This window comes from Pollachius pollachius (assembly GCF_949987615.1).
Source record: "Pollachius pollachius genome assembly, chromosome: 15".
Taxonomy (NCBI): Eukaryota; Metazoa; Chordata; class Actinopteri; order Gadiformes; family Gadidae; genus Pollachius; species Pollachius pollachius.
In genome coordinates, this window is record NC_136948.1 from 2,196,359 (window position 1) to 2,211,810 (window position 15,452).

The 15,452-nt window shown below is 45.3% G+C and overlaps 3 protein-coding genes across 5 annotated transcripts in view; all 3 read right to left on the reverse strand.

Moving 5' to 3' along the window:
- Window positions 1-711: 711 nt before the first annotated feature.
- On the reverse strand, window positions 712-7,663 carry LOC307086786 (uncharacterized protein). 3 transcript variants are annotated; one of them, XM_079752111.1, is made up of 7 exons: window positions 7,450-7,663; window positions 6,688-6,970; window positions 6,168-6,319; window positions 5,221-5,300; window positions 4,803-4,916; window positions 4,560-4,661; window positions 712-2,717 (listed from the first exon to the last, which is right to left on the reverse strand). In XM_079752111.1, exons 2-7 carry the CDS (start codon window positions 6,892-6,894, stop codon window positions 2,587-2,589), a joined length of 786 nt encoding a protein of 261 aa, XP_079608237.1. In that variant the 5' UTR covers window positions 6,895-6,970; window positions 7,450-7,663; the 3' UTR covers window positions 712-2,586. The 3 variants fall into 3 exon arrangements, with proteins under 3 accessions (XP_079608237.1, XP_079608238.1, XP_079608239.1); XM_079752112.1 differs by having other exon boundaries at window positions 6,688-6,996; XM_079752113.1 differs by lacking the exon at window positions 712-2,717 and adding an exon at window positions 4,189-4,378.
- A 2,426-nt stretch (window positions 7,664-10,089) lies between these two features.
- sptssa (serine palmitoyltransferase, small subunit A) lies at window positions 10,090-11,844 on the reverse strand. The gene is made up of 2 exons (XM_079752114.1): window positions 11,708-11,844; window positions 10,090-10,728 (listed from the first exon to the last, which is right to left on the reverse strand). The coding sequence occupies exons 1-2, from the start codon at window positions 11,808-11,810 to the stop codon at window positions 10,625-10,627; spliced, it is 207 nt and encodes a 68-aa protein (XP_079608240.1). The 5' UTR covers window positions 11,811-11,844; the 3' UTR covers window positions 10,090-10,624.
- Window positions 11,845-12,366: 522 nt separating this feature from the next.
- eapp (e2f-associated phosphoprotein) overlaps window positions 12,367-15,452 on the reverse strand; it is a 3,836-nt gene continuing 750 nt past the window's right edge. Inside the window, exons 3-6 of the mRNA XM_079752109.1 lie at window positions 14,906-15,007; window positions 14,625-14,739; window positions 14,093-14,215; window positions 12,367-13,213 (exon numbers count right to left, since the gene is read on the reverse strand). Of these exons, the coding sequence (XP_079608235.1) occupies window positions 12,745-13,213; window positions 14,093-14,215; window positions 14,625-14,739; window positions 14,906-15,007 (809 nt within the window). The 3' untranslated portion in view covers window positions 12,367-12,744. The remainder of the gene's footprint in view (window positions 13,214-14,092; window positions 14,216-14,624; window positions 14,740-14,905; window positions 15,008-15,452) is intronic.

Below are 15,452 nucleotides of genomic sequence, written 5' to 3' on the forward strand. Positions count from 1 at the left end.
TAGGCTACATAAAATAATAACGTGTTTTGTGAGTCCTGCATTGTCTGTGTCGTTTCACGTCGTATTCACCTCCGTGTGAAATGGAAAAATGACTCAAGCGAACTTTACCAGTCTCGCCTTGCACTGGTCTCACCCAGGAGATAGATGGTTTCCCATTCTTTACTGTAGCTGCATTTCCTCTTCTTAGCCGTACTCCTCCGTCTCGTGCTGCATGCCGTTCTGACCTGATTTGCATCGTTTCTTGTTGGTGGGCGTGCCCTTAAACTGCGTCCGCTTCCCAGTTTGATTGACAGAATCAAACAGCCCGCCCCGCCCCCTGATGAAAGCCCTAACTGCTGTCTCCGCCCATAGCTATTTGATAAATGCCAGATTATAAAACACATATTTCAAAAAAATAAAAAATCAAGTCTGACAAGTATGACACTCTGTCAATAATGCGGGACAACGTCTCAATTTGCGGGACGTGTAAAAAGTGATGGAAATGCGTGACTCTCTGTACTGTCTAACCCCTACCTGCTCCTTAATGACCCGTCCCTCTATTGTCTTACCCCTACCTACTCATAATGACCTGTCTCTGTACTGTCTCACCCATACCTGCTCTTAATGACCTGTCTGTGTGGAAGTGTCTCCACAGTACCGAGGCGTGTTGCCGCCCTCTAGTGGTGTCCTGCGGTAACAACACCAGCCGGTGGCTGAGGAGAACACGTTCAGTCAAGTTAAATAACCCTTTTATTACAAGTTGAAATCACCTCAGTTTATTATTAACATCGTTAAAGTACGTAGTGAGGACACATCACTCCTGTCTTAGTGTGAGGACAGTCACACAAGGGAATAAACTGCGGTCGGAACTTGTGGTGGGAAAACACCGTTTTTTTACTTCCTCATCTTGCTGCACCCCTACAGGCTGCGGTATATTATCAACGAGCAGCAGTAATAGAGAGACCATAATGGCATATTAGTGAGTAATCAAAAAAAAATACAGATAATACCTACAAATAAGGTATGATCTATGAAATAAACTGGATAAGGCATTCCAAAGACCACTTTCATTTGAATGAAACTATTTCCCCCAATTTTCCATTCAGACCAAAGATATTGTTTCATAAAGGCCATTTTCTAATGTACTGCATACCTGACCTCATTACAGGGCAGAACAGGGAGGAGATGACAGCCTGAAACAAAAGCATGCACTGCACACCATATCACCTTGAGATTGAATAATCAAGAGTTTTGAGTGTGCTTTGTTTATTAACCCTTAGGCCAAATTATGAAGTACATCAAGGAAATTGGACAAAAAGAAGTTGTGGGAGTCCTTTTAAAACATCTGATTTGTTAAAGTATCTAACCTATGTCAGAGGAAGAATGGGGGGAAAGGGTTACAACTACAATACAACGAGCCAGCCAAGTCTCACGGAAATACGTGACAGTGTCACTGCATTTAATCTTCATTCGTGACCTGGGACACGTAATTTCGTGCCAAAAAGCACATATTTCTAACAATATGACAGCTTTTGGCCACCAGTTTCTACTTTCACCTTTGATTCTGAGAAATTGTGACCATTCAGGGATATATTTAATGCAGGTGCGCTGCTCTGTAGGCAAACCGCGACGAAACAAAAAATGCACTTTCGAAAAAAGAAAATCATACCTGAAAAATACATAAACTTCCTATTTAACTTGTTTTCGCTCGTATCCTTGGAAACTCAATCAAACATCTAATAAGCGGTTTGTATGCAGTGTCATAAATAAAGAATTCCCAATCCACACGACGCAACGTCGACTCTCACGGACGTCATTGATATCCGAGTGAAGAAGAAAAACCAGGGGACGAGCTGAAGGAACAGGCATTCAGAAACATCTGCGACCCAGAGTCCCCAAACTGGAACAGGCCTCATTGTTCAGCCAGGACTGTCTGTTTATTTCCTTTTAACAAACAATATGGAGCGTTGATATTTGTTTGAGATAGGTAGTTAAACCAGGAATCCATCTGGTATTGGTAACAATAAATGTTTTGAGGTAAAAGGAATTTATGAAAGCTTATCCACTAGCATTGCATTTTCAAGGTACTGTTTTCAATTATAAGGGTCCGAAGAATCACCCTAATCTACCAACAATATATAAATGGGGAAGGTAAGAGTAGGCCTACCTCTAAATTTTCAAAATATGCCAATAATTAACCCGCAATTTGTCCCAAAATGGCCCAAAGAAGCACATTATACCAGAAGAAATACATCCTAGAGCATAACAAACATTACCCCAAAAAAACTAAATATTACTGCAAAATAAATCCAAACAAAATAGCAAAATACTCACAATTCAAATTATCCTGAAAATGCCTCAATGATTCAATCCCAAATGTCTCACACTCATTTTAAAAAATTGTTGTGCACATTAAAAGAAAGTATTGGTTTTATCATGATCTATTACATTATAGGTACATATATTGCATCCTATATAGGCTTATGCGGAGGCGGCAGAATCTCACTCAGAAATGCAAGCTTTAGCGCAAGTTCTACCAGGAGGACTCATGCGCCAATCACCAATCACCTGCCTGCACCTGCTTTATAAAGAGTAGTTCTTTGCTGCTTAGGTTTTTCGTTCTTTGCTCCCCTCCCACCACCACCACCACCAGGTCTGCCCCAGTCTACCGGTCCAGGGGAAGGCTCCGCCCCTGCTAGTCCTGGCAGGATATGCCGATTCCACACGTCGTCCTGGATCTGTGACGGGGCTCACACCAAAGACTTATCATGCAAAATATTCTCTATTCGTGTTTATTGGTGAATGAGTCTTCATGGGAGAACAACCCAACCGTGTTTAACCGGCCATAGAGTAAGAGAAACAGTCCTCTTAAGGGTATTATACTGTCCGCATGAATAGCCCAAACAACAGGACACATGCTTGGATCATTCTATGATGTAACGGCTCTCTAAATTAGACCCAGAACCAGCATTAACATATTCATACAGACATGAATCTGAGCCCCTTACCCAAACACCAAAAAAGCTTTTTATGGACATGAACATGAGCTGATGTGCCCAGCGGTGGACCCAGTTGTGTTGCAGACCTTGGCAGACTGGTTGAAGAGAGCTTGTTTGAATTTGTGGCCACTTCAAAAGATCTCCATTTTGAATGAATGACAATCGCCCCACAGAACACTCGCATCAGACTTCCAAATTTGTGTTATAGGTAAACAATTTTACCATTGTGAAAATTAAAAAGCAACAACTATTTATGTTCTATTTGCTGCTCATAATTCTGAACCACCTCTTTAAATCTTATCTGTACCAGTAGTAAAGTCACTTGAGCAGATCTTAAATGTGGCTAGCTAAGCATGTCACAAGACTAACTTTAGCCGCCATTGCTCTGCTTGAGCACACACACTGAACTCCTGCAGTCACTTAAAGCTTTCTTTGTTCTGCTTCATTTGTGAATTCAATGATTTACATGCAAGTGGTTTATTTTGACTACTTCTACGTGACAAGATGGGTATTTTGTCCCGTAGAAGTAGAAAGTGTAAAATAAAATGAGAGTAGTGCAAGCTATCAAATCAGTCTCAATACGATTCAATGCACTGCCTCAATTATGTCACAGTTTATCACTTGCAAATCTCATAGCCATTTTCACATCGTATATGATACTCTTAAAGGCAGCTTAAACAAGCCATCATGCCCACACACTCCCACACCAGAATCTTTGGAAACAATGAAAACACAAAAAAAACTATTGTTACTTTGTTCTGCATTTCTTCTTCACACCAGAGAAGCATTGATTATGCCCTTTGATTGAGTTGTCATGGTTTTCCCAAAGACTCTAGAAAGTATCCCAACCAAAATAACAAATAAGGCCAGGTAGGCTATGAAAAAAAGATTGACTTAACTGATATCTATCAGTATCATAGCTGATTCAACATTAGCCACGGCCAAACACTTGTTTTCACTGCAGACATTTGGAAACTAAAATGGAACTTAAATGATAGACTGTGCTGTGGGCACAACCTATTACTGTGAATCATGCACTCAAACTGCCTTTATTCATTAAGAAAATACACTGACATAATGACATCAGAGACAATTGATTGATTGCAAAGCACAGCAAACAATCATAATATAGCAAGCATGTCTGAGATAGGGTACTCTCAGCGAGTAACACACAGACAACTTTTGAAAACGATGTGACAGAGACATCAACTCAATGATCACATTGCCTTTATAGTTTCATTAACACGATATAAACATTGTTTTAATTCAAGGATGTAACAGGTATTGAAACAATCAATATATTGCCATGGATTAAAAGATGCAGTAAGGTTTTGTCAAGTTTTTGTCACGCGTTTCAGGACTTTGATAATTGCTCTCATTCGCGTCATTAGGGCAGAGTTCTGCAAGGGACAAATGAAACATGACCGGTCAACCACTATGGAGAGTTAGATCAAGAGGCTGTTGGATGTGCCACTGCACTCATGCACACACGCACACACGTGCACACACACACGCACGCACACGCACGCACACACACACACACACACACACACACACACACACAGGTATTTCCTTTCTCACCTGCTCCATGATACTTGAAAGGGGGCGGGGTCACCAGGTGCTTGCAGGAGGCCTGCAGTCTGGTTGGTCGGATGTAATACTCGTGTAAGTCTGGATATAGACCTGCAAACAACAAAGTAGCACAATAAGGTAAACTAACTATGAGCAACCCCCCGCAATGTAGTGCTTAATCTAGAAAAACATTCAGATGGACAGTCAGACAGAGAGAGGTAGGGACAGACAAACAGACGAGTACTGCATCACCATAGGTAAACAGGTAGTCCAGAGGCCTATATCCAGGCACATGGGCTTCAGCCGTCATGACCAGACACTCATTGCAGGCCTTGAGGAACTGGAACGTCGCTGACGCCCTGAAATCTGAAATAGAGACCCAGTGCATGGCTTATATTTCCATTAAACCGGCACTATTAACGTTTTTTCCATTAGCAGCCTCAAGTGGAATGAATGGTAGCTATGCTTATAGCTAAATTATGCATCTGAAAACGGTTTCGAACGGTTGGTACTGTTCATTTTCACACAGGGGCAAGAATAAAACGATTTATGAACGGATTGACTCGCTATTAATGGAGTTAGTACATACAGTAGATCAACACAGTGCAGGTTTACACATCATCAAATGTATCATGCTATTATGCATTCTTTCATTGGTTTATTTACTTACGAGGCAGATAGAGGTGAAGTGTGTTTTTGCGAAGTTCAATGCCCTTGAAGTGGTGGTGGACACACCACATTGTCCTGTTTCTGTCACATGAAGAAAGGAATAAAACTGTTGTTGTGATTTGAAAGCCTCAGTTACAGCTACTTCCAGCTAATGGACTACAGTACACACTTCAGCGCAAAAAGATTCTCCTGACCTGAGGCCAAAATGTGTAACGCAATATATAACGTTTAAAACTACCAAATAATGATCTACACACTGGTCTTCAGCCATTAGCGTCGAGTGCTCCTCCAGGGACGTTGTTAGGCCTATTTTGGGGGAGGCTAAGCCCCCCCAAGATGTTCAAAAGCCCCCCCCTTTGTTTTGTTTTTTGTCAAAGAAATCTTAACATGCCTGCACTTAACATAATAAGCAAGAATATGAATTGTAATAAATACTAATACAATTAGAGGTTGTCTTTAATTTGGATTAAAATTGTTTACAGGAGCGCATTGATGGATACATTTTCTAACCTGTTTTCCTTGAACTCACCCCAATGTGTAGACTTAAATCATACCAACTCTTACATTTGTTTAGCTTATTTCTATTTTTAAAAAGGAGGACATCCTGAAGACTCAGGAGAGGGAAGCAGGAGGTCTTAAGGCAAGTAGAGAAAAGAGAGTGAGCCAGAAAACAGGCCCTGATAGATGCTCTGCTGTACTCTCCACTGTAATAAATGATGAATTAACGAACCACTTTAAAGACGTGATGAAAAAATGTCGGCGCGCGCTACGCGCAAGCATGCACGTCGGACACTGCTAGTGACGTAAATCCTAGTGACGCCCCTGTGCTCCTCCCTGAGTGGGGGAGCACAGGGGCGTCACTAGGATTTAGGGGCTGGGGGGGGCTAAGCCCCTAAATCCCCCGCTCCTTGAGCGGGGGTGCAGAAAGTGAAAGTGAGCGCTACTCACGGGACACTCATCAGGTGGCCCATGTCCAGGTGGATGGTGCCGTTGGGCCCCCTGGTGAACTCTGCCCAGGAGCTGTTGGCGTGGGTCAGGGCATACTGATCAATGGAGTCACTAGAGTAGGCCTCCTGCAGGATCCACCTCCCAGCAAAGAGCTGATCGATAATAGTGAGACAAAATTGTTTTGGTTTTTTTAGTCAAATCCAGCTTCCTCAATTGGTCATAAAAAATCCATAGAGAAATGAATCGTTGTCGTCTCCTCCTGTGTGCATCTGGGGGGTGGGGGGGGGTAAGGGTGTATTTCCAGAAGAAAGCTGTGGTGGTTTAACCCCCGTTTAACCCCCAGTTTACTGGTAGATGCCGTTGTGCAAGATGCCCAAACGCCCCAGCCTGCCCCAGTGACATGCATCTTAAATCACTCTAAATCACATTTGAAGAAAGTCCCTGCTATATGGCTAAATAGAAGTGTATAATAATCGTCATAGATTGATGTTATGCATCTGTCTGTGGGTTGGATTTATACCAGTTTAAGGAAGTTGTCAGAAGGGATGGGTTCCAGGAGTTGGGAGCAGTTTGGTGATGATGGCACAGGGTAGTAGGCCTTCACCACCGGCGCCAGCATGGCACCGTACAGGAGAAAGAGGCACTGTCGCAATGTGTGTTTTTCTACAACATTGAATCTTTGCGGATGGTTCCTCTCTGACGAGGTTCTCTCCATCTCCATCCACATCGTGGCTGCCGTTCTTACCACTCACAATGGGGGACTGACTGCCAAAGCACGGGCCAGGATCGGAACCAGTCAGTTCCTAAGATGGCCGTAAGGAGAAGAAAACTGCTACCTTTTTGATCAGACATTACTAAACAATCAGGAACAGGTTAAGGCCCTGGCTATGATTTACGTTTGCATCTACATTTGTCTTTCTGGCGATTGAGAAATACCTAGGTCATTTCACTTGTATTTAATTGTAAATTTATTAAAAATAACATTCATAGAGATGTATTTATTTATTCGTACAGATTTCTTATATTGTTATTGTATTATGTTTTTTTTCATGCGTTTTTTTACGAGTTTTTGTAACGCCTTCATTTCCCCCACAGGGATGAATAAATTATCTATCTATCTATTTATAAAGGACTGGTCTGCAATCGTGAACATTTTATTTAACATTTCCAACATCATCATTATTGTTTGCAACCTTTTTGTATTATGCGTTAGCCTTTATATGCCAAAGAGAGTCATCGATCACCTCAATGAAACGCAGTTTTAGAAAAAAAGTAAACTCACCAGTGATAACAATTTCTTCCCAATATGACGTTAATGAGCAGTGGCGGATTTAGCAAATTGGGGGCACAAGGCGAAGATGTGTATGAGGCCCACCTCATCCGATCTTTAAAAGAGAACAGAGGAAAGAAAATGTACCGACTGAATGGTGGATAGGCAGGTAAAGCTAATCTACTGAGTACAGTGTCCTCAGAATAAGGGTAAGCATGTTTGTACTGTTGTGATTCTCGTATAGGCAGGGTTATTTTCTTCCTTCATTTCTCGTCAATCTTGGTGGGTTGGATTCTTCTCGTGTTTCTTCCTTCTTATCTTGTTACACCCTTTAAAAGCAGCTATTCAGAAAGGAGCCAAGGCAAGGTGGCACACACAGACATGCGGACACACACACACACACACACACACACACACACACACACACACACACACACACACACACACACACACACACACACACACACACACACACACTATATAAGCAATGTCAGAGACAATTTTTAATTTTAAAGCCTACAAATGTACAACGACTCATGTTGGGATTTAAAAATAATCGTTTTGTTTTTAACTCTTTGTTGTATATGCAGAAAATGAACGAGCAGTCGAAGTAAACAGGACTACGCATGTAGGCCTAGATTTTTTTGACGAGTAAACTATACATATCGTTTTTATGTATTCATGTGCTCGTCTCATGAGAAGATATTCTCTGCTTGAGGCCACGCGCTTTTAGTGAAAACCGCTCAGTACGTCAAGAGGGCAGAAAACACAACGCAATTAACGTCTCAACTACCATTACTAATCATTACAAATAATTAGTATTATTTTTTGATAAATATAAGTTGATAAATATATCATTCATGTCCACCTGTCCAAATGTACAGTTCCTTTGTATTTATCAAATAGTCATAATAATTATTTATTTATTCTTAATCATTCATTCATAAAATCAGGTTATTGTTATTACCGATTAGGCCTATAATGTTATTATACTTTCTTCATTCCACTGAGTTTTGAAATGCTTTAAATCTCAAGATAAGTGCCGCAAAATATACAACATCACTTCCATGTCTACTCTGTTATTCCATGATTTTTTTTATAAAACACACAAAACCGAAGCTGTCATTTCCCTTCACTGCGTTTCGTCCTGTTCGACTCAACTTTACTAGAATGAACGGCCTTCAGAATACTCACTCCCCAGCTGCGTTGGTGTTCTTGGTTTGGTGGAGACCTCGGTGGGAGTAAACACATTAGCACCTTCAGACGCCTTGAGCCCCTTTAAACTAGAGCCCGACCGATACAGGATGTTCGGGGCAGTGGCCGATACTGATCTCTGCACGGCTTAATGAACTGTCTAACCCCTACCTGCTCATTAATGACCTGTCTCTGTTCTGTCTAACCCAGGGGTCTCAAATTCAACTTACCTGGGGGCCCCTGCAGATAGAGTATGGGTCAGGCTGGGCCACATCAAGTATTCCACAAAAAAAGGTAGCACAACTGACCCAATCTAAGTTAATGATCAGGCTATAATTAGATCACGTTGGCTATGTAATCACTGACAACAGGGGACATTTCATAGTGGTTGGTGGAAACCGGGACATTTTAGCGTCCTTTGGCTTTTGTCGGGACTCAGGACATGCAACTCAAAATTGGGACTGTCCCGGCAAAACCGGGACATCTGGTCACCCTATCACAAGTGATAAAAATGTGCGTTTGACAACTCGCGGGCCGCACTAATACTAAACTTTGATGTCAAGTAGGGGGCCACGATATATCATCCCGCAGGCCTCAATTGGCCCCCGGGCCGCGAGTTTGAGACCCCTGGTCTTATCCCTACCTGCTCCTAAAAGACCTGGCTCTGTACTGTCTAACCCCTATCTGCTCCTGAATGACCCGTCTAATGGTGCGTTGACATCGCTGGAAATTCTGGGAAAAACATTTTCTCGACCTCGGAAAGTTCGCGTGAACGCCACCTATTGATGCTGTTAAGATTCTACTTCCGTTCCGCAACTCAGGCCAAATTTTGTTAACAGAGTTGCCCAGTTGGTGACGTATGGTTTACTAGTGACGCACATGAAGGAGGAACATGAACATTTTACTCAATATAAAAGAATCAACCATCATATCACATACTTTACTATTTATCGACGTAACGTCTGTTGGCTTCGACTTTGCTCAGGTTTAAACGTTGTGTACTGGTAAACCAGCTCTAAATAAGGGGAAGTGTTGCCTTCCATACAGTGGCTATACTGTATGTGCTTCTCATAAATAAAAGGATAGTATGTGATAGGCATCAAGGAAATAAAGGCATGCAAACATGAAACTGATCCTACTAAGTTGTTTAGTTCTGACTGTTTTTTATCGGATAAAAGAACCCTGCTGTGAAGAACTTTTAGATACCGAACAGGCTGTTTCCCAAGTGCACATGAACGGTCGCTCTTGGGAACACGCGTGAGCGTCATGACTGGCGAGCCGTCTCGTTATCACCAGGAGAGTGAACGCGCCTTAACCCCCATCAACCCCCTCAATGACCTGTCTCTGTAGTCTAACTTTACACGGTACCGAGGCGTGCTGCAGCCCTCTAGTGGTGTCCTGCGGTAACAACACCAACCGGTGGCTGAGGAGAACACGTTCAGTCAAGTTAAATAACCCTTTTATTACAAGTTGAAATCACCTCAGTTTATTATTAACATCGTTAAGGTATGTAGTGATACATTTACACTTCCGGAGCAAACCAATTAGGAAACACTTAAAAAATGTCTACACCCGGTTATTGAAAGGCACAGCGGGCTGTAGAAGGAACTCTAAGGCGTGTCCCGGCTGAGACCGGGGGAGTGTCAGGGAGTTCCGCCCCCCCCCCCGCAACGAGGACAAACCATTGGCCGGGGAGACGGGGGTCTGCAGTGGGTCGGTCCAAACCAAGCAGAGTTCAGGAGCAGGTGGGCGTGGCCCGTGGACATTTATAAAACAATAACCCTGCAGGGGGCTGTCAATCATCTGAGGCTCCGCCTCCGGCCCCTCCCACCAGAGAGCAGAGTTCCGTCGGGGGCGGAGCTCAAGCCTTCAGTGGAACCATCGAGTTACAGAAGGAAGGAAACAAACAAAGCGGCGTCTCCACGGCAACCAACTGGACACCCAGGGCGACCGACCGACACCCTCCATGGGTGAGAGAAGGGGGGGAGGGGGGTCACTGGAGCAGCTGGAAGTAGGTGAGGATGGCCATGATGTGCTGGGGGATGAAGACGTAACCGGTGTAGACCGCCATGCCGGCCACGGACACCAGCAGGGAGTCTGGGAGGGCGTGGTCACAGGAAACAACACACACCAACTTCCTGTTGCTCACCAGCATCTCACCCTCCCCCTGCTTCTACTGGAGATCTTCTGTAATTATTGATGGCTTTCTGCTGATAACATCTACATGTAGGAATCATAACATCTACATAAAGCACTAAATAACATCTACATGAAGGACTAAACGACATCTACACGCAGGACTATATAACATCTACATGTAGAACACATAACATCTACACGTAGGACTAAATAACATCTACATGTAGAACACATAACATCTACACGTAGGAATCATAAAATCTACATAAAGCACTAAATAACATCTACATGAAGGACTAAATAACATCTACACGAAGGACTAAATAACATCTACACGAAGGACTAAATAACATCTACATGTAGGACTAAACATCTACACGTAGGACTAAATAACATCTACACGTAGGACTAAATAACATCTACACGTAGGACTAAATAACATATACATGTAGAACACAACATCTACACGTAGGACTAAACATCTACGTGTAGAACACATTACATCTACACGTAGGACTAAACAACATCTACACGCGGGACTATATAACATCGACATGTAGGACTCAATAACATCTACACATAGGACTAAATAACATCGACATGAAGGACTAAATAACATCTACATGTAAATAACTTAGAAGTTACAACTATGAAGTAACTCTACCCACTAAGTACAGTTCCCACGGCATCACTCCTGTCTTAACGTGAGGACACATCACTCCTGTCTTAACGTGAGGACACATCACTCCTGTCTTAACGTGAGGACACATCACTCCTGTCTTAACGTGAGGACACACAAGTGACGAATCGGCGGTTGGAACTTGTGGAGGAACAACCTGTATTGAGGCTAACGCCTTAGCTCACCTGGCTAACGGTAGTTAGCATATTTGCTCGGCTTGTAGCCTTATCTTACGAGTTTCGAAGCGGAAAAGGATACTGAAGATGGTCCGCTCCCATGGCTCCAGCATGTAGAGCGCCGTGACCAGGAGGTACTGGTAGTAGAACCAGGAGAGCTGCTTCCAGCAGTCTCCTAAAGCCATCTTACAACCTTCTGCCTTGTGCTCTTCCGGATGCACCCTGCTGGGGACGACGCGCGGTCACATGGTACTACTGTCCGGCCAATCACCAATCAGAGGGACTTCCCGTAACCGCTCTGCTTTATTACGACAGAAGTTGAAACCGATTTCAAAGTAAAAGTAGTATTTTTCGCTCCAAAAGGAATTCATACACTCGTTTATTTAACCAGTATACAAATATAATATTAAAACGTACAATTCTAACACAAAAGGCTAATACCTTTATATTTGGGCTGCTTCTAATCTAGTAATTTCCCTGGAGAAAATATATATTTTTTCTTGTTTTTCTCAATGTTCAACTAAGAAAGGATATCCAAACCACTAGATAACTAACATCTACTCTACAACTACCCAGTATGTATACCACGTATGCAAGTATTCTCTAAACTCAATCTGTAGTACACATTATTAATAAAACCTCCATCAGGAGAATAGTTCTGGAACGTTTGTTTATTTGACAAACAGTTTCTGGTCAAAGCGGTCCTGATAATTAAATCAATGATCAATAATGACACCAGGACACAAACTATATCAGATCATTTAGTAAACAAGGCAGCGATTAGATACAAAAAACATGTTAAAATCCCTTCCAGAAGGCGGTTAAAAAGTCGACAAAAAATGAAAAGCAAACCCATGCGGGCCCGTGGACTGAAATCAAAAGAGGCCTTCCGCTGTTCGGTGGGCCTATCTGCTCTCAACGTTCAGAGCCCGGACGAACCACGCTGTTGTCTGCAGTACACAGACCGGCCACCAGGTGGCAGCGCAGACACCAAGTCGCCCCCCTGCTCACTGAGCCCCAGCATGGAACCCTCAACCCCAGAACGGGCAAAGGGCGACGCCTTGCTCAGAGACCAATCCCGGGTCAGGTATGGGGTCCGTGGTGAGGGGGCTAGGGGGGTCAGCAGTGGCTGGCCAGGATGTTGAAGAAGTGGAAGACGTCCTCCTGGTCCACCACCGCCACCTCCGTGGAGCACTCGCTGCACTGGACCGGGTGGTACACCTCCTCCTCGGCCATCCCCCTGGGCCCCGGCGCCGCTCCTCTGGGAGCCGGGGCCTCCTCCAGCGCTGATCCTCCTCCCCGCAGCTCTTCCTCCCCTCCTCCTCCTCCTCCTCCTCCCAGCTCCTCCCCTCCTCCTCCTCCTCCTCCTCCTCCCAGCTCCTCCCCTCCTCCTCCTCCTCCTCCTCCCAGCTCCTGGCCTGCTGCTCCTCCTGGTGCCTCCTGCTGCTGCCCCTTGTTCCTGGGGTTCCTCCTCTTGGGCCTCCTCCTCCTCCTCTCCTGCAGGGCCTTGTAGCGCAGCACCTGGTCCCTCTTCACCGAGCAGTTCATCACGAACATGGCGCGGTACTGGGTCCGGTACTTCTCATGCCTGGGGACGGAACCAACATCAAGGCCTCATTTAGCCATTAGAGTACCACTGGGGCATGGGTATTCCTGTACGGTTCACTCCGTCAATGATTATTAAAAGAAAAACAGCGCATAATATTAAACACAAGGTGAAAGATTCCACCGAGTAAAAAGGTCCACATTCTAATAATATAGAATTGTTCGTATCATACGCGTCCACATATCTGGTGGGAAAAGGGGAAAGGTTGAAATAACACAAACGGTACAAAACCAAATGAACTATGACTGAGGGAGAGCGAAGTGGGGACAGAACCAACCTGGTGGGACTGGGGACAGAACCAACCTGGTGGGACTGGGGACAGAACCAAGATGTCCTCACTTAGGTACCTCTCATGTAATATTATTGTACTATGGGTGCTATTGATAATAATGAAATGATAAGGTGGGCTTAGACACCAGTTGGAGTACAAAATGGCCACCAGGGCGCATCTCAGCAGTTTAGAGGCCTTGTATAAACATTATTCTATGGGTTTGTATATGCAGGAGTATGCTGTTGGTTCTACTATGTTAATATAAACATCAGCTGGACAGGAAGTGGTATGTGGTACACGGACTGCATTCATACAGCACTTTTCTAACCGCTGGCCACTGATAGCGCTTCACAATGTGGCCTCAGGTTCACCCGTTCATGCACACATTCACACACCGACGGAGCTGTCAACCATCCAAGGCGACAGCCAGCTCGTCGGGAGCGGTCAGGGGGAGGCGTCTCGCTCAGGGACACCTCGACACTCAGCTAGGAGGAGCCGGGGATCGGACTGGCGACCTCTCGGTGACACAGCCAGCCCGCTCCACCTCCTGGGCCACGTGCCGCCCCCTTGGGGTCGTGGGGGGTCCTCACCTCTGGCAGTCCAGACACAGAGTGATCATGCAGGCCGGACAGTTGAGCACCGCGTCGCTGCTGGGGAGCCCTGGAAGACCTGGACCGGAGCGGGACTTCCCTGACCCGGGTCTCCTGCTGTACCTGCAGACAGACACACAGTGAGGACAGGCCAGCGGGTACAGGCTGGACCCACCCAGACAGATGGGTGCTCATAGGTCCTACAGGCCACCTGTAGACCTCCTCGAGGAGGCCACCTGGAGGGAGGCCGCCGAGGGAACACCTGGAGGGAGGCCACCTCCAAGCCAGCTGTGGGCCTCAAGTGGTAGCAGCCGGGAGTGGTGAGTGTTAACCAGGTCTACAGGGACATAGTCCAGGTCTACAGGGACATAGTCCAGGTCTACAGGGACATAGTCCAGGTCTACAAGGACATACTCCAGGTCTACAGGGACATACTCCAGGTCTACAGGGACATAGTCCAGGTCCAGGTCGAGGTTCCAGTCTACAGGTCCCGGTCTACAGGTCCAGGTCCCGGTCTACTTGCAGTACTTACGCTCTGCGTCTGGAGTCCACCCAGGCCTGGTCTCGGTCGTCCTCCTCCGGGTCGTAGAACAGCTCCTCATTGGTCGGAATGCTCCTCTGTCTCTGCTTCCTGCCTGTGGAACTGCCTGGGTGGGGGGGGGGGGGGAGGACTTCCTGTTAGAGCTTTGTGGATGCTGCTGGTTACCATGGTTACCAGAAAGCTCAGCTACAGGTAAAATACCAGCAACCAAGAACTTATCAGTACAGACCACCACTGAGCCAGTGGATACTGGTGAATGTGTTGGTCCTTACTCGGAGTGTCCTCGTCTTCCGAGTCCGAATCGAAGTAGATCTTGTCGTACATGTTGGCCTCTGGAAGCGCGGACTGGGAGGCCGTCCCTTCTGATGGCCCCACTGCAACATCACAGCACAGCGTCACAGCACATCAGTCACATCACAGCAGTCACATCACATCACATCAGTCACATCACAGCAGTCACATCACATCACATCAGTCACATCACAGCAGTCACATCACAGCAGTCACATCACCGCAGCCACATCACATCAGTCACATCACAGCAGTCACATCACCGCAGCCACATCACAGCGTCACATCAGTAACATCACAGCAGTAACATCGCAGCAGTAACATCGCAGCAGTCACATTGCAGCAGTCAGATCGCAGCAGTCACATCACAGCAGTCACATCACAGCACAGCAGTCACATCACAACAGTCACAGCAGTCACATCACATCAGTCACAGCACGGCGTCACATCACAGCAGTCACATCACAGCACATCAGTCACATCACATCACAGCAGTCACATCACATCACAGCAGTCACATCACAGCAG